This window comes from Geotrypetes seraphini, chromosome 7, assembly GCF_902459505.1.
Source record: "Geotrypetes seraphini chromosome 7, aGeoSer1.1, whole genome shotgun sequence".
In the NCBI taxonomy this organism is placed as follows: domain Eukaryota; kingdom Metazoa; phylum Chordata; class Amphibia; order Gymnophiona; family Dermophiidae; genus Geotrypetes; species Geotrypetes seraphini.
The window spans coordinates 44,953,716-44,977,183 of NC_047090.1; the positions used below are offsets into that span (position 1 = coordinate 44,953,716).

Here is a 23,468-nt window from a genome sequence, read left to right on the forward strand (position 1 = left end):
ATGCCACAGGGCCCAGTAAGACTTTCTCCGGGCTCTTTAATCTCTGCGCTCCCCTCTCAATTCCTAGACCGCCATCTCTGGTAGTTTTCGAATCCATGCTAAAAGCCCACTTTTTTTGAAGCTGCTTTTACATCCTAACTACAACCCACTTGTAAATCACCCATATCTGCCTTATCTCATTCCCTCTTTAATTCTCTACTTGAGCAGCCTATATAGATCCACCCTTTTTGTCCTGTCTGTCATAGTTAGATTGTAAGCTCTCTTGAGCAGGAATTGTCTCTTGCATGTTAATGTCAGCACTGCATGCATCTGGTAGGCCTATAGAAATAAATAGTAGTAACTACAGGGGGTATACCAAAATCCTTTAAATTATAGCTGATATTTGTGTGACCCTCTTGCCCACTGTTACCAGGTTATATGTATATGTTCCATGTTTGAGTGGTACTACTTTCAAAATACCTCATATCAGATCATTTCAGCTGTATTACTATTTTCTAATTCTATCTAATGAAGTGGCGCAGGATTTTTTTTTTCCTAAAAAAAAGTACCTATATGGTAAGTGGCAAGGTTAAGTGCTTTGGATATTGATCCAAATGTGTCTGATTTGCCAAACCATACAGTATGCTGGTATGCTAAATGTATGTTTTCAGGGTCTGCAATAATTAATGGGTAGTCACATCCATTTCTGGTCTCCTCTGCACAGTAGGTAGTTCCTCTTGTCTGCTTCTTACCTATAATTTAATTTGATGCTTCTGTGTGTGATATATGGTATATAGTTGTCATTCTACACCACTGTCAGATTGATAACGCTGGCTGTTAAAATATTTAGGAAGGGTGATTTTGAAAAATTAGCCCTTACTCTTTTACTGTGTTGGCTGCATCCTGTTCTTTACCTCCCAGAGTGTTTGTTGTCGGAGCTTAATTACATTACATTACATTAGGGATTTCTATTCCGCTATTACCTTGCAGTTCAAGACGGATTACAAAAGAATTATCAAGGATGGATTGCAAAAGAATTATCAAGGATGTATTACAACAAGAATTTACGAAAAAAAAAAAAGTTTGGTCATTTTCAAAGAGAGTAAGAAATGAGTATGGTTATTTGTTTGGGGTAGTTGGCTTTAGTGAGAGGTGGTGATTGAAACTTGCGGTGTTATTTCTTTTTTCAGGGCTTTCTTGAAGAGTATGGTCTTTATTTCTTTTCTAAAAGTCTTGTAGTCGAGGGATGCCGTCAGTAGATTGGCGATTTGGTTGTCTAGTTTGGCCACTTTAGTAGCCAGGAGGCCATCATATAGTTTTTTCCGTTTGACCTTAATTGGGGGGTATGAGAAAGGGGTGTGAGTTTTCCAATGTCTGTTTGAGGTGTTGTAGATGAGGCGGTTATTCAGGTAGATTGGACTGTCTCCGTATAAAATCTTAAATAGTAGACAGTAGAATTTAAATTGTATTCTTGCTGGTATTGGAAGCCAATGTGATTTGAGATATGCTTCTGTAGTTTGGTTATGTTTCTTCAATGAGTAGATGAGTCTTAGTGCTGTGTTTTGGATAGTTTGTAGTTGTTTTGTTATAGTTGCAGGGCAAGGGAGATAGAGGATGTTACAGTAGTCAAGTAGGCCTAGTGGAATGTATTAACTTTTCTTACTAGATTTGGCATGGAAATTGAACTGCATGACGGTAGTCATTTTTCCACTACAGAGTCACCTGGTTAATGGAATTGCCACCTGTAGGAGCTTAAATATTGAGGTTCTTTAAACTTTCATCCAAAATTGTGCTATGTACGCATGTAGTTTTTTGTTTGTTTGTTTTTAATTCTTGACATACCTCAGGGCATAAAGTAATTATAAGTTTATTTATTTAAAATATTTATTATCTGCCTAAAACCGTAGGCAGCTTACAATGAAACATTCATAATCAGTTGAACAAACGAACATTAAACAAATATCACATCACTTACCTCACTCATAAATTGTAATAATGATATAGAAAGCTCACCAAGTTAATAGTTCTTTTCAATTAAATGCCTGGTCAAAGAAAGTACCGTATATACTTGAATATAAACCGACCTGAATATAAACCGAGGTAGCATTTCCCCCCTCCCAAAAAAGAGGAAAAGTTGACTTGAAATGTAAACCATGGGGTTTAATATTCAAGTGCCTTGCCTTGCCCTGCCCGATTCTGCACCCTGTTCCCCCTCCCTTGCTGCTCTGCATCCAGCCCCCTCACTCACTTTTTCCCCTGCCAGTCTTTGCACCCAGCCCCCCTCCCTCCCTGCTAGTGTCTGCATCCTTTCCCCCTCCCTCCCGATGCCTTGCAGGCCTCTGCTGAGCCTGCTGTGAGACCTGGTGGTCCAGCGATGGCTGGGGCAGGAGGGATCCCTCCCACCCCCTGCCAACAAAAATACAACATTTTATCTACATATCTATAAAGTCCATAAACATGAACAACATTTGCTATCTGTGCACATATGACGGTCACATGCCCTGAGCAGCATGGATATTATTCCTACATTTTACATATAAGCATCAACGAACAGTTGTGTCTTTAGTAGTTTCTTAAAGTTGACACAATATGTGCACAACCTCAGATGTCCCAAGCAGATTGTTCCACATTTGAACTCACATCTCGAACTCCTATTTCCTTAATTGTTAGTTTTATCGCCCCTCCCCCTCTCCCCCCCCCCCCCCCCCCGATCTTAGTGTCCTTCCTGGTTTATAGATCTCCCACAATATGTAGAGATTGTTGATCATAAGTTGAGATTGCAATGATGCAACCTTAAGAAATATTTTTTTTAAAGTGCTGGTTTAAGACTAGATTTTAGTATCACAGTTCTAGGTAACACATTTTTATCGCATCACTACAAGTTATTTTTTGTTAGAAATCAGCATTAAAAACTTAGATCTTAGAGCCTTTCCAAATGGTGGTCTTGTTGTGTTTTTAATTTTCACACCAACAATCCAACAAACTCCAACTGACCTGTTCATCTCATTTCTGAAAAAGAAGTCATTTGTCATTCTCAGAGCAAAAGTGTTTTGGCTATTTGTTCTGAAAATGTATGGGTTGTAATTAAGATAACTCATCCTTAGCTCTTATTCACATTCATTTTTTAGAAGTAGAAAGAGAGAGCTATCGTAGAATATAATTGATGAAACATTTAATTTTTTCTTAATTTATAGATTTTCTTTGCCACTAGATTTACTTTATAAATGCCAATTAAAACCTTTTGTCACATGTAGATGTCCAAGGAGAGGGAAGATAAACACTATTTATTATATTATTTAATCATTTATGTCCCAAATCTGGGAACTTTACAGTTATTAGGGCTGAACAATTAACATGTTAATAACGAAATTCGCCAACTCCAAATTCTCCAAAATACCACAGTCAAACTCATCTATAAATATGACCATGTCACCCCCCTTCTCCATGATGCTCAGTGGTTACCCATTACACCGAATAGCATATAAAACTCTCTTGCTTACTTTCAAAACTAAATAAACAAATACCCCTGCCTTCATTGACAAATATCTAATCCCCTACACTCCTCCACACACACTCAGAACAACTAATCAAAATCTAACTATTTCATCCATCCATTCTATGACTCAACTCGTAAAGCCATCTTTTCAGTCACTCCCCCTCTCTGTGGAATGCTCTACCATTAGAAATTAAATTTGAATCATCATTAGATACATTTAAATTGAAAATTAAATCATTCCTTTTCAAAGACGCGTACTGCCTCTGAGACAACATCCACGATGCTGGATACACTTCCATCATAGCAAGGAAAACAAACACTTTTGAATTAATAACCTCCCCTCTTGTATTATCCCTCCTCCTCCCTGCTTCCCTTTATATATTTCTTTTTATCTCAATGTAATTTTTTTCATTCTCCCTCTCCCCTTTCTTCCTCCCAGATCCAGTGCATCTTTGTCTATTTGTCCTCCCCTATTATTTTTTTTATCATTTTTAATTTAATTGTAAATTATTATGTTTTATAGATTATTCTTTTGTAAACTGTTTAGATATCCTCTGATAGACGGTATATCAAGAGACAAATAAACTTGGAAATTCCCTATTCTGTTTCCTCTCCAAAGCTGATCATCTGCTTTGGTATGAACTGAGGAATTGGAAAGCAGCCTAGAGGGATGGGAGGCAGAGCAAAAGAATGCTAATGAGGCTCTTTATAAGAATTCTCACAAGAATGGGCTGACTACCCGAAGGTTCAGAAATAGTGTCTGTCTACTAGAAAGAAGATTACTAAAGTAAGAACTTAATTTTTCCTTAATCTGGAAACAGTGGAAACCCCCCCCCCCAAAAAAAAAAAAAAAAAAAAAATTGTGAGGAGTGTTCTTATATAAGAACATAAGAAGCGCCATCTCCGGATCAGACCTTCGGTCCATCAAGTCCGGTGATCTGCACACGCGGAGGCAATTTTAGTCACCCATATCCCTCTATGCCTCTCATAAGGAAATGTGCACCTAGTTTGCTTTTGAATCCTAGGACGGTCGATTCCGCAATAACCTCCTCTGGGAGAGCATTCCAGGTGTCAACCATTCTGCGTGAAGCAGAATTTCCTGATATTTGTCCTGAACTTGTCCCCCCCTTAGCTTCATTCCGTGTCCTCTTGTCCGTGTCAAATTGGACAATGTAAATAATTTTTTTCTGCTCTATTTTGTCGATTCCTTTCAGTATTTTGAAGGTCTCGATCATATCCCCTCGTAGTCTCCTTTTCTCAAGGGAGAACAATCCCAGTCTCTTCAGTCGATCCTCGTATTCTAGTTTCTCCATACCCTTTACTAGCTTCGTTGCTCGTCTCTGCACCCTCTCCAGCAGTTTTATATTCTTCTTTAGGTTGGGAGTCCAATGTTGGACGCAGTATTCCAAGTGGGGTCTGACCATTGCTCTATAAAGCAGCATTATGACCCTCTCCGATCTACTTGTGATTCCCTTCTTTATCATGCCCAACATTCTATTTGCTTTCTTTGCCGCCGCCGCCACACATTGTACTGATGGTTTCAGGGTCCTATCTGTCAGTACACCCAGGTCCTTTTGTTGTTCGCTCTTACCCAGAGTTGCACCTGACATTGTGTATTCGTGTTCCTTATTCTTACTGCCTAAATGCATTACTTTGCATTTCTTCACATTGAACTTCTTCTGCCATTTCTCCGCCCATTTCTCTAACTGACACAAGTCGCTCTGGAGTTCCTCGCTATCCTCCTGCAATCTGATAGCATAGCTTTGTGTCGTCTGCAAACTTGATGATCTCACTGGATGTTCCTTCTTCCAGGTCATTGATATAAATATTAAATCGGATCGGCCCGAGTACCGAGCCCTGGGGTACACCACTAGTCACTTTCTCCCAGTTGGAGAACTTCCCATTTATGCCCACTCTCTGCTTTCTGTTCTCCAGCCATTTGCCTATCCATCTTAGTACATAATATAAACTACAGTAAGTTTTTTATGTTAAGAAAGTTGAGACTTTTTTAAAAAAATGATTTTGGGCTCCTTTTACCAAGCTGTGATAGCAATTTTAGCGTGCGCAGAATTGCCGTGCACGCTAAACCCGCGCTACGCGGCTAGAACTAATGCCAGCTCAATGCTGGTGTTAGCGTCTAGTGCGCGTGGCAATTTAACGCGCGCTAAGTGCACGCTAAAACCGCTATCGCAGCTTAGTAAAAGGAGCCCTTTATGTTTGATGAGGCATTAGCCAGTTTTGAAAGAAAATTAAGAAAGTGTTTTTTTTTATTTTTTTTAACCAATGATTGACAAGGTCTCAATTGACAAGGTCTAAATTATTTTTTTATGGTGGTAGAGGCTACTGAGGTCTTTTTCCTCCTTGATTCAAAAGTTTGTTTTAATTAGTGAAATATTGTTTGATTTATTTTTACTTTTGTTGAGAACTACATTTTTAAGTAAATTACTGTTTCATCTTTCCTGCATTGATTTTTGGTGTTTTTTTTAAAACTAGATTCTGAAGGTGACAGCTTTAATTGTTCATTTTCCTTTCTCTTGTTAGATAAGAGAACAAGATATTCTTATATATTATAAAAGATTGTATTTTAATATATAGAGTTGAAAGTTAAACAGTTATAGTTTGAAATCATCCCAGCAACATTAAATCAGCTCAGGATGGTAGGGATATCTTAAACAAGGAAAGAAATGCTTCCAGATCATGAATTTCTTATAGATAAAAATATGAAAACCAAAATCTAAAGTATACCTAGTCTCAAATTTAGGATAAAAATGTTAATGATACCATCTGGCTGCTTGTTATGATCTACACCTCAGTTCAGTAAAAGATATGATTTCTCTTCCAGTGCCAAATATTGAAACTTGTCAACTTAGTGTATTCCCTTTCTCATGAAATAAAACATTTTTAAAAACTCACTTTTTCATTAGAGTAATCTAAGTGCTATAGCTCTTACTAAGGAAAAAGTTGCCGTATAGGTGATACTCCAGAATTTTTCTTTAATTCTGTGCTTCTTGCTTAGTACTATTTTCTTGTGCATTATTCTCTCTGGACACTGTATTCATTAACCCTCTTTTCTAACTTTCTCTTTCACATCTTCTTCTTCCTTGGATTTGCTGCTTTCTTCAGTCTCACCTCAAGGTCAGTATTTGTAACAAGAATGTTTCTTCATAGTGTTAGAATTTTGAAAGGATTAGTTGTTCTGGAGGAATAAATGTAGTACTGAATGCACTATTTGGATGAGCCTTCCTTTATTGACTATCTGTTGGCATTCCATTCTGTATAAGTTTTATTTCCCATTATCACTGTTTTCTTTTCCATCATATACCATGAACTGTCTTCTCTTTAAAAAAGTTTGACTTCTTGGTCAGTTTGACTATAGGGAAATGAAATTGGAAATAGCATTTATGAAAGAAAAATATATAACATAACAACTTTTTATTTATATATCACAAAAGCCTTTTGGGTCTATGCAGTTTACAAAAGAGGCGGATTGACCATTGTCAGTGAGCTGCAACATAACTTAGGCATAATCAGTTAACAGTATGAGTACATCTGCATGTATCTTAGGAAGGATTACAAGAGTTAGGTGAAAAAAAAAGATATGTTTTTAGAAGCTCCATAGGTTATACATTTTAAAACTCTTGTATATTGTGCAAACCTATGCCATCAAGCACAAACAATATTTCCAGTGCAATAGGTGAGATATTCTAGACAGGTTGTGTCCCCATGGCTGGGTGCCATCTACAGAAGGAATCCACTCTAGATTTTTTCTCTGTACCTCTGGTTTACTTCACTAGGCTCCTTAGCTCCACATACAGTTAGTACCTACGCACGAGAGCCACTATATAAATGTGAAGTAGAGACACCCATAGCAATCAAGTTCAGCAACAACTGTTCTGCTCAAAAAATTGCATAGAATATCAACTGCAAACAGCCAGCAGAGGCATCAAAGGAGCTCAGAAACTACTCCTGCAGAGAAAGTAACATTTCTTTCACACACATTTTTCAAGCCAGTTTTAGCATTTGAAACATGTATTCATGTACAATCCCAATCTATTCCAGGACCATTGGGTTATTTTCCTGTACCCACCAGAACTTCTAGGAAGCCTCATATTTCAGAGAAAGGATTCACAGGATCACAAAGTAGACTTGCTCCTCAAGAGGCAATTTGAAACTTTAGCCTTAGGGATTTAGGAGACAGCTGTGACTTCCTGTGGGGCATGTGTTTGCCACACATGACTGTCTTGAGCATCCATCCCCAAATGCCCCTAGCTGAGAGGAATTATATAGTGGATGTTCTGTATGATCTCATCAGAGTTATGAGCAGTGTACTGACCTAAGCGATCTCCTAGGCTGTCACAATTCAATTTTGACCAAGGAGAATTGTAGAAAAATGCAAAGGCTTTAGGCCATTTAAATCCACAAAACTTTTGAAGGGACCCCTGAAGAAGACACTTTGGTTGAAACACAGACCATGTTGGGTCCTTTTTGTTGCTCAGATTTGTGACTTATATTGAAACCATAAAGTCTACACCAGGAACATCTGCCTCCACAGCATTTTTTGCTTTTGGACTTTCTTCTCTCTGTGGATACATCGGGTCACCTTTTTTGGCTGATGCTGGACTTTTGTGCCATAGAGCTGGTCCTGGATGCTGAATTGGGCTCGGGCATATACTTCATCGTGCTAAAGAAAGGCTCAAAATATTGGAGAATAGACCTCAAGGCTGTCAATGTGGCTCTGAAGGTGTCACATTTCCACATGGAAATGATTCATTCATTCAGTCATGGCACCGGGGGAATTATTCGCTTCCCTCAACTTGAGGGAAGCCTATCTCCATGTTTCCATTTTCCAGGACCACAGGAAGTACTTGTGGTTCCATTTACTGTACCAGCATTTCCAGTTCTCTGTGCTTCCCTTCGATCTAGGAACGACAACTCACACATTTGCCAAGGTGATGGTGGTGGCGGTAGCATACCTTCACATCTGTACTTGGACAATTGGCTCATCAGAACTTCATCCAAGGAGGAAGACAAACAAGTAGTTTCAAGAGTGTTACAGCTCCTCCAAGACTTGGATGGATCATCAACTTCAAGAAGAGCCAGCTGGAGCCAGCTCAGCATCTGGTGTATCTGGGAGTCTTTGAGCTTTGGGTCAGGTCTTTCTTCTAGAGCCACGAGGACTGAAGCTCTAGAAGCAGATTTCAGATTTGCACCAGAGGCTTTTCCCACTGCATGGCACTACTTGCAAGTCTTGAGATCGATGGCAGCAACCATGGAGGTGGTCCCACCAGTTTCGCTTTAGCAACTGCTTCCATGGTTGCTGATAGCGAAGAGTAGCATGTGGTGGTGGTTGCAGATGGCTATCCTCTCCAGGGGCATGCCTCTTCACTTTTCTTCCTGGCAGATTTTAACAACCAATGCCAGTCTTTATGACTGGGGAGGGGGGTTCATTGCAACGGTCACTCAGTACAGGGTTGTTGGACACTGGCTCAACAGAAGTGGTTCATAAATCGCCTGGAACTCAGAGCCATTCAACTAGTGCTTCAGGAGCTGGAGAAGTCTCTGGAAGGCAAGGCATTTAGAGTCTTTTTGGACAATGCAATAGTGGTGGCCCATGTCAATATGCAAAGAGTTATAAGGAGTGCCCTATTGCCCCTAGAAGCTCAGTTCCTCGTCTGGTGAGCTGAAGCTCATTTGCAGGCTCTCTCAGTCGTGCACAAAGTGGAAGTAGAAAACATGCAGACCGACTTTCTTAGTCAGTAGTCGCTCAACCTGAGGTAATGGTCTCTTTCCCCCCCTGGTGTTCAAAGCCATAGTTCAGTGGTGGGGGCCTCCACAGATAGATCTGATGGCCTCAGCAGTAAATACAAAGACAATTTTACAGCTGGAGACACAAGCCCAGAAGCAAGGGGTTGGACATGTTGGTCTAACTGTGGCTGGAGAAAGAGCTCTTTATATGTATTTCCTCCATGGCTCATGCTTGGGCGAGTCATTCGCGGGATTGTGAGTCATAAGAACATAAAAACATAAGAATTGCCATCTCCGGTTGGTAGTTTTAGTGGCATCCGATTGGCCTTTAGGCTGTAGTTTGTGGATCTAGTTTGTCTCCAGAGGGCCAAAGGCCTCAGGCTACCAGTGCAAGTGTACTTTCTCACTTGGGGTCCAGTTTCTGTCAAGAATCTGGAACATGTTGGGTTTACAGCATGGTTCTTGAGCGGATGGCCCTGATGAACAAGAGATATTCAGATGTGGTAGTCACCACTTTGTTTTGAGCTAAGAGGTCGTTCATGGTAGCAGCCTATGCTAAGGCCTGGAAGTCCTTTCAATGCTGGTGCGCTGTGGAAGAGGTAGAGCCTATCCGAGCTCCAGTTTCGGTAATCTTGGACTTTTTGCAGGAGGGACTTCAGAAAGACCTGTTGGTCAATTCACTGAAAGTACAGATAGGAAGCCTTTCCTGTTTCCAAGTGTGTGTGGGGGAGGCTACCTGGTTCACTAAGGGGCTCTTCAGTTATGCCCTCCGATTAACTCTTCTTTCCATTCTTGGAATCTTAACATTGTGTTGCAGGGTCTCAACATTTCTTATGAGCCCTAGAGGAATACTTCCCTTCTGGAACTTACCATTAAGACTGTATATTTGGTGGTGATTACATTAGCAAGATGGGTCTCCGATTCTTTCCTGCATGGAGCTTTTCCACAAGATCACGGAATCAGGGATCTCCTTATGTACGGTTGTCCATCTGCCCACTTTCTCTCCTACGGAGTTGAGATGTCAAGCATGCTCTCCTCTGGTACCTCAAATTTACCAATGAGTTTTGTGTAATGGATCATCTCTTTATCCTGACCAGTTGTGTGAAGGAAAGGAAACAGACGTCTAAAGTCTCGATTTCTAGATGGCTCAAAATGACCATTTTCTTCACATATGTGGGCTGTGGTAAGCATCCACTGATCGCATTGAAAGCTCACTCCACCAGACAGAGGAATTGTTGCTACCTCTTGGGCAGAGACTAGGGCTATCTTGCCCAATGAGATCTATAGAGCAGCTACGTGGTCTACCTTCCATACCAGGTTCTACAGGGTGGACGTAGAAGCCAGGAAGGATGCTGCCTTTGGGTCCTCCGTCCTAAAGGTAGGCTCAGTAGGCCCACCTTAGATTCTGGAGACTACTTTGGTACATCCCTACGGTTCAGGACCACTAGACACATTACATTAGAAAGAAAAATTAGGTTCTCACCTCGATAATCTTCTTTCTTGTAGGTGTGTCTTATGGTCCTAAGCCCATTCTGTATTTGGGCTTCACTTGCCTTCTGCCTTGGAATCAGTCTGGTGCTGGAGAAATCTCTGTTTTTCAGGAGAGCAAAGGAACAACAAAAAAAAAGAAAGAGAACACTTCAAACAGAATATAGTCTGCTTCATGTCTCTGCTATAGATAGTGGAACATGCGAGTAGCTACGAGCTCTATATAAACATAGTGCTGGTTACACGAGTTTTTGTAGCTAGTTTTTTTAACAACTGTTTGACTATTATAATGTTTACTGGTAATGTTTCTTACAGAGCAGAACAGAATTGTACTGTCAGGGATTTTTCTCCGTTTCTCTCCTTCCAGTTATGTCTTTCATTACAGTGCTACGTTATTGCTTTTGTATGAACTGAGGGGTCAGGAGCAGGTCACTGGGAAGGAGGTGGAGTTGAAAGCATGACTGACAGTTTTCTGCATGCAGCATGCGGGTTCAGATACAAGACCCTAAGGTTCAGGACCATTAGACACATTTACTAGAAAGAAAATTATTGAGGTAAGAATCTAATCTTTCTTTTCTGAATCTGCCCCACCCCCCAAAAAAATCAAGGGTAAATTGTCCGTGCTATTGGCAGACTGTTTTATCAATAAAGAGATCTGTTAGCTTACCCAGATGTGGTCATCCCTCTCTTCTCTTACCCAGCGAGCTTCAGAGTATTTTAAAACATTCCTGTCCCTCACGTGTTCCTTAAAGTTCTCCTGCTATATTTTTAATCTTTCCACAATTCCCGCTCAAGGCATCCGGGGTGTCTCTTCAGCCCTGAAACTTCTGCAGTTCATAATCAATTTGTTTTCTCCACCTGTCCAAACAAACTCTTTTCCCTCCATATTCGAGGGTTCAGAATTTGTGACTTCAATTATTCACTAGTGTTCCACCCTCCCAAATAGATGCAGTTCCCTGAACTGCTTTTAGGTCCTCCTCACCTGCTCAATTGCAGTCCTGCTTCACACACTGTTTTTAACATTAAAACTGCTGCACTTATTGTTTTTAAGTTTTTTGGATGCTTATTAAACTACAAACTGATACATCCTTTGTGGAACCTTTTGGTGCTATTTGGATTTTGTTGTTTTGGCACACTGTTTTTTTAAACATTAAAACTGCTGCTCTTACTCTCACTGTCTGCTCTCTCCAAACTGCTGCTGACATCATTGTGGTAGCTGGCTTTCAAATCCTGTGCCCAGTCAGACAGCCGGACTGCTGCTGATATCACTGTGGAGGTTGGTTCTGTGAATATGGGGGAAGAAAGTTATTCACAAGAGGGCTGTGTACCCCACGAATAAGAAGGGAGATCTATACTCTTTATTGTGCTCTCTACCTTTATCTTTTAATGAGAAAAGCAGTAGGTATGGTCTGACCAAATTAGCTTTAAGGAACTCCACATCCCCTAGAATTTTTCATCACCTTTGAAATTACCAGGACATCCAGCATATGACCCCACTGTTCATTAAAACTAAATCTAAAGCTTCCAAAATCTTCCTTACATCCTGGACAAGAAGACTCTACAGAAGATATAAGTGCACATTGTATTCACCTAATGAGAAAAACTGATGTCTTCCAAAAGTCTGCCAGAAAATCAGAAGGGACACTTATCTCTTGTACCAAACAATTTCCTAGTGTAATATATCAATATGAACATCAGTAACCCATTTCCCTTACTACCATTGTTTATGCGTTCACATTCAGGCACTGGTTTTGATGAACGTATATTTAACTCAGATTCTGCATTAAAAATAACTACCACTTCCCCCAACCTAGGCTGATGTAAGATCTTAAACGCTGAGGGATATTTAACAAGTGTAGAGCTGCCTTGCTCTGTCTTCATCAGATTTCTGTTATAAAAAGAAAACATAACATATGAATAAAGAAGTTCATTGATCAAAAGACTCTTGTATGTTACTGATTGAACATTAGTATAGGCACATTTGACCTCCTGTTGCAACCTTCCCTTCCAAATAATTTCCACTAGAGATAAGTTATTTCCCTTACACCCTTTTTCAATATATACCTTATCTCTGCTCTTTATTATGGGTGCATAGGCTAGTGAATCATAGAGAGGAGAGCCCAGGCCCATAAGGCACTCTAACCACAACATCTATGGTACTAAGTATGAGCTCATCAAAACTCACCAAACACTTCTATATTGTCATATAGGTGCCACCTGCAGCCATAAGGGCTTTTGAGGTGGTACACAGGTGGGTATAGTAGGTTTGGGGGGAATCTTGGGGAACTCACCATTAATTATAAGGGGGTTATAGTGAGATATACAGGTTATTCTGAATTTGGGGGTGGGTGGGGGGGGATCCTATCTAAACTGTAGTGATTTGGTCCCTCCTTAGTAATGAACTAGGTAGAAGTGGTCATAAGGCATGGCCATCCCTATGCATCTCCAAAAATAAACTGGAACAGTGGTAGACAGCACACAATATATAAATAAATTTTAAAATCCCACTGTATTTCTCAATATTATTCCCACCTTACCAAGCAAAATCACAATAATTACTTGGTGCATACAATGTTCTTAATCTTCCAGTCACTGGCATACAAAACCTGCCCCAATAATTTTTTCAAAATCTTTTTTTGTTTCACAGTATACATAATTATTATTAAAGCTTTGACTCTAATCAGCTCATTCTCCTGCTTAATATATTTAAATTCTTTTCAACAATAGCAATCCGTAGTAAGTCCGATGCTGCATCATTTCGCGATTTTTTTTTTTCTCTTCCACCATTGCATCAGGGAAAACTTTGTATGTTGCTTATTCTTGGTGTTTCACTATGTTAGACTTATTAGGGATTGCTATTGTTGAAAAGGATTTATATAGTGTTACCTCAAGCTGGAGAATGAACTATGTAGATGTTTTTTTCTGGCATGAATTGGGATAAAAGAGCTTGAGGACTCCATTCTTGCCATTTTGGAAGCAAAATAAGATTTGAAGAATCTGGAGAACTTTGAAAAAATGGGAAATCCAAGATGGCTTCCACGGCAGTATTTTTGCATCAAAAAGGCTCAAAAACAACTTAACAAAAGGTAAAAATCTCAGAAAACAGTATTTCAGAAGGGGCCAACAGGATGTGGCAGAAATCTTTAAAAATTGATTTTTCAGACATCCTCCTCCCTGATTTTGCCCACAGGCCTTACTCACTGTGATATGTGCTCTGAAGGTGCTGCAGCCTGACTCAGCTCCAAGAAGTAGCTGGATCTGGGAGAAGAATCCCTTCTCTCTACCCCCCCCTCCCACTGGGGAGTCCTGTTGCACCAGTAGCCACAAAATCTATGAGAAAAGCTGAAAATAATAAAGAAATATACAAAGCAGATCAGAAAGACATCGTCTGGCTCATGTTCAGAAAGAAAAACTGAAGGCAGCAGAGCCCTTTGGAGAATTCCTTCTGCATGGCCCACAAGCATGGGGAGAATACCCTACTGTCCAGAATGACACTATTGCATTAGAATATAATTTACATTCTTTTGTGCCTTCAGCACATAAACAGATACAAAGCCAAAAATGATATTTAGAAAACTAATGATTATATTTTTGCCATGTACTGAAGAATCTGGGTACATCATTTGTATAGTATTTACCCTATGGTTGTTTGTATGCGTTCTTTGATTTCTGTGAATTTTGGAGTATGTGTTGTTTGTATTGTTTTTTGCAGATTTTCAATTAAAAAAAAAAAAAAATATATATATATATATATATAAATGATGACTATGCCTCAAGTGAATTTCTTCCCCTGCTATACAACTAGTTAGTTGTACTTGGCCCTAAAGGTGCTTAAAGAAACTCCCTAGTGTGCTGTTTCTTCTCCTTCAAAATCTGGCATGCAAGCAAATTGCTTTATGAAGGGATAATGGTACTGCAGTACTTCTACACTCAAGGGAGCTATAAACAAATCAGGCCTATGCTATGGGGCATCTCTTCTAAAATGCAATTAAATCTTTATTATGAATTAAATTGGAGGAGGTTTGGAAAGTATTTTTGTGATGTCATACACATTTACAGTTCACTCAATTCCCAATGGTCTAGAAAAAAAAATCATGTTAAATTCAGTTTTGTTTACTTTACCTTAAAGAAAATATCCAGTCATATCAGAAATATTCTAAGTCACAACCAAGTTCAAGTCTTGATAGTACTTTTTATTGTAAAAGAATTAAATGTTATTTTGAAAATATGCTGTTTTAAATAAGATAGGTATGTTAAATGATGCATGCTAGATTGATCACAAAGAGGTGCCTTCACTGTTGCCTGCAAGTTTTATGATGAGCAGAGAGTGAGTGGCCAGCACTTACAGTGGCTGGTTTTATGTTCTGCTGGCTTCTCCCTGTGAAAACCAGGCCAGCCCAAGGCAAATCTGGACTTGCCCAGGCCCACCCATGGCTACGCCCCTGACATAGCCAAAATAATTTCTTTATATCCTAGCTCCTTTTGAATTCTAGCCCTCTCTTGACTAAATCCTGTGAAGCCTTATACAGCACAGAGGAAACCCTGATTCAGCCAGAAAGAGAGAGGAGCAGAGGAAATCCCTTCTCTCCTAAATTCTGGTTTTCTTTTCAACTTGATCCTGTTCTGATAATCTAGGCTCTATTTCCTGAACACCAGGGTTGTCCAACATCAGTCCTCAAAGTCTGCAATCCAGTTGGGTTTTCAGGATTTTCCCAATGAATTTGCATGAGATCTATTTGCATACAATGCTTCCATTATACGCAAATAGATCTCTTGCATATTCATTTGGGAAATCCTGAAAACCCAAACTGGCGAGGGCCGAGGTTGGACCCCCCTGCTATACACCAGTCCATTATTCCATTCATCACTAAAACTCACATAGCTTCCCTAAGGCCACTTTATTTGTCCTCTGTACTCGGGCACTCGGAGAAATTGAAAGGGGACAGGTTTAGAACAAACGCTAGGAAGTTCTTTTTCACCCAGAGGGTGGAGAATACATGGAATGCACTTCCAGAGGCTGTGGTAGGCAGGAGCACGTTACAGGGCTTCAAAGAAGGTTTGGATAGGTTCCTAGAAGACAAAGGGATTGAGGGGTATAGATAGGTGTAGAGGTAGGTTATAGGGATAGGTGTTGAGGTAGGTTATAGGGATAGGAGTAAAGGTAACTATAGGGATAGGAGTAGAGATAGGTTATAGAGCTAGTCAGGGACCACTGCTCAGGCAATGGGCCTGATGGGCCGCCACAGGAGTGGACCGCTGGGCGAGATGGACCTCTGGTCTGCCTCAGCGGAGGCAACTTCTTATGTTCTTATGTTCTGTAGGTTTCAGGGTGAGGCATTGCCTTATCACTAAAAATGCCTCAGTTTCCCTTGCACAATGTGTGTCTTTCTTTAAACATACTCTGATCTTTTTCCTTTAATTGCTATAAACATTTTACAGTACATGTATAAATATTGATCCCTTTTCTCACAGTAAGTTCACTACTTTTCATATGGCTGCTCCCTTCCCTCTAACAACATTCTGAGGAATTAAGAGTGCAATGTAATTTTTTCTATCTGGTCTTAGCCAGCCTAAATTACCAGCCTGCTCTTTCCAATGCACAAACCATATTAAAACTTTTATTTAAAGGGTTTCACTCATTAATGAGAAAGATGGCAAATGAAGCAGACCAGACCTCTGCAATCAGGAGCATCTCCATATAAGATCTTAAATATTAAAGCAGTATAACTTAAATTTAACTTGCTTTTCTACTGGGAGCTAGTGTTGGTGTAACTCTCCTCAGTTATGTTGTCTTCTGTGGCATGACCTCCAGAAGTAAAGTTGATCATCCCAGAAGACAGTTGCCATGACTTTTGCCTGAAGATTTTTCTGTTTTGAACTTGGGATGTATAAGAGGTGACACAACTTTTCCAAGTCCATATTCAATAGGGATATTGGTTAATAGATTTGTATAAATTGAGAGTCCTGATTTAGGCATGGGCAGAATATTGATATGTTCTTAATGAAATGTACCTAGCTTGGAAGAGTGAGATATCAGATCTGTGTAGTATAAAAGTAGTTTTGGTGACAAAAGAGTTGGAAAAGATTTTAAAAACTTCAGCAGGAAGGCCGTCAGGATCAGGAGCTGTGGATGAAGCCAGTTTTTTTATGGGCTGTATGATTTCTTCTTCAGAGATAGGTTGAGCAAGAAGTTCACTAGAGTAAGTAGAAAATTTTGGAAGGTTGAGGGATGCAGATATGGTCTTATCTGTTGCTTTGGATTCTGAGTTATGACAATTAGTATAAACATTTTAAATGCAGAAAGCATATCCAAAGAAGAGGTAAGTAAGGAGCCAGCTGGTAACTTAAATCACAGCAATTCTTTGTTTGATGTGTCTGCCTTTGAGATAGGAAGCTAAAAGCTTTCCTGCTTTGTTTGCTGAAAAATAAAAGGTTGAGTATTGTTTAAAGTGCATTGTAAGGTATGTTGACTCAGGATAATATATTTGAATTTAAGTTGTTGAATCTGCTCTATATTCAAAATAAACCATCAATTCTTTGTACAGATGGTAAGAATATGAATTTCATTCTCCAGTTTTGATAATTCTTATTTCTGGGTTTTTTTCTTTTGATGCATTGTAGCTGATAACTTCACCTTTCAGCCATGATTTGTAGGATTTTCAGATAGTTGAATAGGATATCAATGAATTAGTATTAGTGAAAAATTCTTCAGCTAAGAGATGGCTATGTTGTATAAATTCTTTATCAGATAGGAGAGATGCATTTAATCTCCAGGAGTTATGTTTCAGACAAGCAGTATTAAAGTTTAATGTACATGAGGATAGCAGCAAGTTCAGACACTAATATGTATTTTAGCAGATTGTACTTGAGGAATAATATCTTTAGAGCCAATAATATAGTCTAATCTAGAATGTATTTGATGTGATGATAAATAAAAAGAATATTCTCTGTTAGATGGAAGAGTCGCCATGCATTTATCCAACCTTGGTTCTTCATAAAGGATTAGAAGGTAAAGCATGGCGACAATTAGAGGAGCAGTCAAGAAAAGGGTCTATAGGAGAATCAGACGAGGGACCCTGCATGGATAGCCAGTGAAGTAAAGAAAGTTATAGGAGACAAGAAAAAATCATTTCGGAAGTGGAAAAAAGATAAAACTGAAGGAAACTGGAGAGAGCACTGGAAGCATCAAAAAGAATGTCACCGAGTAGTCAGGAAAGCCAAGAAAGAGTATGAGGAGAGACTGGCCAAGGAAGCAAGAAATTTCAAACCATTTTTCCGATATGTGAAAGGGAAACAGCCAGCGAGGGAGGAGGTGGGGCCCCTGGATGAGGGTAACTGGAAGGGAGTGGTGAAAGAGGAAAAAGAAGTGGCTGGTAGGCTAAACAAGTTCTTCTCGTCGGTCTTTACAATAGAGGACACAACCAGTGTGCCAGAACCGGAAAAAATCTTCAGGGGAGATCAAGAGGGGAAATTATCATGCATGGAGGTAAGCCTCGAAGACGTTCTCAGGCAGATAGATAGATTAAGAACGGACAAAGCTCCGGGCCCAGATGGGATCCACCCGAGAATACTGAAAGAGCTCAGAGATGAAACAGCAGAGCTACTGCAGCATATTTGCAACCTGTCCTTGAGAACAGGGGTAATCCCGGAGGACTGGAAAATAGCGAATGTTACACCGATCTTCAAAAAAGGATCAAGAGGCGACCCGGGAAACTACAGACCAGTGAGCTTAACCTCTGTTCCGGGGAAGATGGCCGAATCACTGATCAGGGAAGGTATCAATGAGCATATAGAAAAAAATAATCTGATGAGATCGAGCCAGCATGGTTTCTGTAAAGGCCGATCATGCCAGACAAATCTACTGCAGTTCTTTGAGGGGATAAGTAAGCAATTGGACCAAGGTGACCCAGTAGACATTATATATCTAGATTTCCAAAAAGCCTTCGACAAGGTGCCCCATGAACGCTTACTGAAGAAACTGTGGAGTCACGGGGTGGAAGGGGACATGCACAGATGGATCAAAAATTGGCTGGTGGACAGGAAACAGAGGGTAGGAGTAAAGGGGCACTACTCTGACTGGATAGGGGTCACAAGTGGTGTTCCGCAGGAGTCAGTGCTGGGACCACTGCTGTTCAATATATTTATTAATGATCTAGAAACGGGGACAAAGTGCGAAGTTATCAAGTTCGCGGATGACACAAAACTCCAGCAGGGTCAGAACTGTTAAGGAATGCAAAGAACTGCAGAGCGACCTGAACAAACTGAGTGAATGGGCAAAAAAATGGCAGATGAGCTTCAATGTGGAGAAATGTAAGGTCTTGCACATAGGGAAGGGGAACTCCATGTACAGCTACGCGATGGGAGGGAGGGTACTCGGGGAAGGCAGCCAAGAAAAAGATCTGGGGGTATTGGTGGATAACACAATGAAGCCGGTGGCGCAATGTGCAGCGGCCTCAAAAAAAGCGAACAGAATGTTGGGCATTATCAAAAAAGGTATCACTACCAGAACGAAGGAAATTATCCTGCCACTGTATCGAGCAATGGTGCGCCCACATCTGGAATACTGCGTCCAATACTGGTCGCCATACCTCAAGAAGGACATGGCAATACTCGAGAGGGTCCAGAGGAGGGCAACGAGGATGATAAAAGGGATGGAGAACCTTTCATATGCCGAACGGTTAGACAGGCTGGGGCTCTTTACCCTGGAGAAGCGGAGACTGAGAGGGGACATGATAGAGACTTATAAAATCATGAAAGGCATAGAGAAGGTGGAGAGGGACAGATTCTTTAGACTAGCAGGGACAACTAAAACAAGAGGTCATTCAGAAAAACTGAGAGGAGACAGATTCATAACGAATGCAAGGAAGTTCTTCTTCACTCAGAGGGTGGTGGACACATGGAACGCGCTTCCTGGAGAGGTGATAAGACAGAGTACAATTCTGGGGTTCAAAAAGGGACTGGATGACTTCCTGGAAGCAAAGGGGATTACAGGGTACAGATAGAGGTTTACCTTACAGGACATTGAACGAATAGGGTATGGATATTTTAGGTTAGGTAGGGAACACTTTCAGGTCATGGACCTGGGGGGCCGCCGCGGGAGCGGACTGCCGGGCACGATGGACCCCTGGTCTGACCCAGCAGAGGCAATGCTTATGTTCTTATGTTCTTAATTAAGGTCTCTGTCTAAGATTGTATGTGAAGAACAGGAAATGTTGTCTAAGGATATACTTGAAAAAATATAGATCCATCCTTATTTGATGCATAGACTACTCCTGTTGGAACTCTGTGTAAAATTTTTCCAAATTCTGTGTACAAAATTAGTAAATTCTGCAATATGGCCATACACGTAATGTGCAGCATGGCAATATAACATGGATGTACAGTGCTTTGTAATTTAAATGAACATACTATAAAATGTGAGTCAGTGATAAGGAATTCTTATCCTGCCGGGTCAGACCAGGGGTCCATCGTGCCCAGCAGCCCGCTCCCGCGGCGGCCCTCGAGGTCCTTGACCTGTAAGTTCCCACCACCTAAATTGTTTATGCCCTAATCCTGATGTACCTTGTATAGAACCCTTCTATCTATACCCTGTAATCCCTTTCTCCTTCAGGAAGTCATCCAGGCCCTTTTTGAAACCCATTATTGTACTCTGTCCTATCACCTCTCCTGGAAGTGCATTCCAGGTGTCTACCACCCTCTGAGTGAAGAAGTACTTCCTAGCATTCGTCTTGAATCTATCTCCTTTCAGTTTATCTGAATGCCCTCTTGTTTTTGATGTCCCGGCTAGCCTGACTAATCTGTCCATCTCCACCTTCTCTATACCTTTCATGATTTTATAGGTCTCTATCATGTCCCCTCTAAGTCTCCGCTTTTCCAGGGTAAAGAGCCCCAGCTTCTCCAGCCTTTCAGTATATGCAGGGTTTTCCATGCCCTTAATCATTTTTGTTGCTCTTCTCTGGACCCTCTCGAGCATCTCCATATCCTTTTTAAGGTGCGGCGACCAGTATTGGAAGCAGTACTCCAGATGCGGGCGCACCATTGCTCTATACAGCAAAGAAATTAAACAAATTTACAGTTCAGATGATCTTAAGGATTTCTTCTCTCACAGAATCCACACTTCAACTAGCACCTCCTGTGATTAGGGCAAGCTGGGAGTGTTTAGCACAGATTCTCTCTCTGCTGGGTAATACTGCACTCCAACTTATTCAACTAAGCTGCAATTATACTAGCAGATACAAAAGGAAAACAAGATGGGACAATAATTTTCTATTTCTGCTGTTATCTATTCAGTTCAAGGTCGAATTACATTACAAGAGGTTGGGTCAGTTAGGAAATTACAATGGATAGTTTGCCATGGACATTCAATACAGTTGCTAGTACAGGTAGATCAGTACAATTATTAATATAGTTAGTTCATAGTTACAAATACATAGCTACAAGTTCAAGTAGGCTGTCTAAGCCATGTGCCAACTAAAGCAGAGACTGCTTTTCTCTATACACACAAGAAGAAGCAGGAGAAGGGTGTTGCAGCAATGCACACCGAGAGCAGGGGGCTCCAGCCCACTGGCAACAGCAATATACACTGGAGCATGGGGGCTTCAGCTTACACACCCCAAGCAATCTTTGTAAAAGGTACAAATAAAAAAAAGCTGTGCTTAAATATGACTGGGAAGGCTATCATAAATAACTGTTATAAGAAGGATAATATTTAATTTATAGCCAGAATGACTGACATGAAGGGCGATGGCTAAAAGTCATAATGCATAGCTAAGATGACTATATAGTACAGTGGTACCTTGGTTTACGAGCATAATTCATTCCAGAAGCAAGCTCGTAAACCAAAATACTCGTATATCAAAGCGAGTTTCCCCATAGAAACTAAGGGAAACTCGCTTGATACATTCTCACCCACCCCCACTCCCCGAGGCCAGCGGCGCTACTCTACCTCCTCCCCCCCTCCCCCCGAGAACCAGCATTGTTCCCCCCAAAGGTCCCCCCTCCATGTGATCTTGCACCCTCCCCCCTCCGCGATCTGAAATCCCCCAGACCCACCCGAACACGCTTCTTACTTCCATCTGATCACCGGCAGCGGCATGTCCTGTGCGTTGGTTCCGATGCCCGAAGATCTGCCTCCTCTTCTTTGCGGAGAGAGCGTGAACTCGCAGGCCTTGAACATGCGCAGATGCTCAGGGCCCAGCAAAGAAGAGGAGGCAGATCTTCGGGCACCGGCACCAACGCACAGGACGTGCCGGTGGCCAAATGGAAGTAAGAAGCGTGTTCGGGTGGGTCTGGGGGATTTCAGATCGCGGCGGGGGGTGCCGGATCGCAGGGGGCGCTGCTCGCAAATCGAGGCAAGCTCGGTTTCCGAGGCACCGATTTTGCAAAACACTCGTCTTGCAAAACACTCACAAACCGGTGCACTCGTAAACCGAGGTACCACTGTATTTAAATAGAATGCCTTAAAAAAGCAGTGGTTAAAAATGACAGTGTATAATTAGGAAAGCTCTCACCAAGATATATACCAAGCTCAGTATATATCTCAAACTCCTCCCCTCCAGTATATAATCCCCAGCTCCTCAGTTTGAGAGATATACTGAGCTTGGTATATATCTTGGTGAGAGTTTGGTGATCCTCACAAGAACATTTAGATATAAAAATTGAGTGCTGTTTGGATAAATTAATTAGGAAAGCTCACATAAAAGAACAAATAACGAATAAGATGGCTGACCTCAAGAGCATAATGAATAATTAAATTGACTGTCATAAATAACCTAGAAAAAGCAAATCATGATTTAATTATTCAAAAATAATTTAGATATAAAAAGGCACTTAACAAATTAAAATTCTTATAATTTGTTATTTAATTCACTAAATTCAGGGTGGATGGGTATTATGAGCTCCTTTTTTGAAGGCGCGTCAGCGGTTTGCTAAACTGCCAGCCGCGCTAGCCGCTACCGCCTCCTCTTGAGCAGGCGGTAGTTTTCCAGCTATCGCGGGGGTTAGCGTGTGATTAAAAGTCGCACGCGATAAAGCCGCTAACGTGGCTTTGTAAAAGGAACCCTATATTTTGATGTTTTCATTGATCAATAAGTTTAATATGATTTTCACTATGGGCTCCTTTTACTAAGGTGCGCTAGCGGTTTTATCGCGTGCTACAATACCGCACGCGCTAAACGCTAATGCCTCCATAGAGCTTGCGTTAGTGTTTTTCATTTAGCATGTGATTAACGCATCTTAGTAAAAGGAGCCCTATATGTCTGAAATAATGCATTTGGTTTTTGTTCTTATATTGGGGTGAGGGTGAGGGGGAAAAGTTTTTGAAGTATTTCTATGACTGATGTAAATGCCGTGCTAGGGCCTTAACACGCGGAATAGCGCACGCTAAATTGCCGCAAGCGCTAGCTGCTACCACCTCCTTTTGAGCAGGCAGTAGATTTCTGGCTAGCATGCGCTAATCCAGTGCGTGCGATAAAACGGCTAGTGCGGCTTTGTAAAAGGAGCCCTAAAAGTTAAAAAAATTCACTAAATTTTTAACTGTATTCTGTTAGTACATGGCGACATGAAAATCAACGAATGATTACAGTATATGTCACCACAAAATAGGTGGTAGTAAGGGCTCATACAGTAATATATTAAATAGCGCACAAGCGTGACCATTATTTGTAGAAATAGGAAAATCAGCCTTTTTCTGGCTGTAACACAAGTGACCTTTGTGCATGAGAAAGACTTAATGGTAAGGGTTTACTAAGGCTATTTTTTT

The 23,468-nt window shown here is 40.8% G+C and overlaps 1 protein-coding gene across 11 annotated transcripts in view; it reads left to right on the forward strand.

The window, feature by feature from the left end:
* ERC1 (ELKS/RAB6-interacting/CAST family member 1) overlaps positions 1–23,468 on the forward strand; it is a 509,833-nt gene that overhangs the window by 170,645 nt on the left and 315,720 nt on the right. For 7 of the 11 annotated variants that reach the window (XM_033952310.1, XM_033952317.1, XM_033952312.1 and 4 more), the window contains one exon: positions 6,599–6,610. The exons of the other annotated variants lie outside the window; for them this stretch is intronic. In XM_033952310.1, the coding sequence (XP_033808201.1) occupies positions 6,599–6,610 (12 nt within the window). The remainder of the gene's footprint in view (positions 1–6,598; positions 6,611–23,468) is intronic. 11 annotated transcript variants of the gene reach the window in all.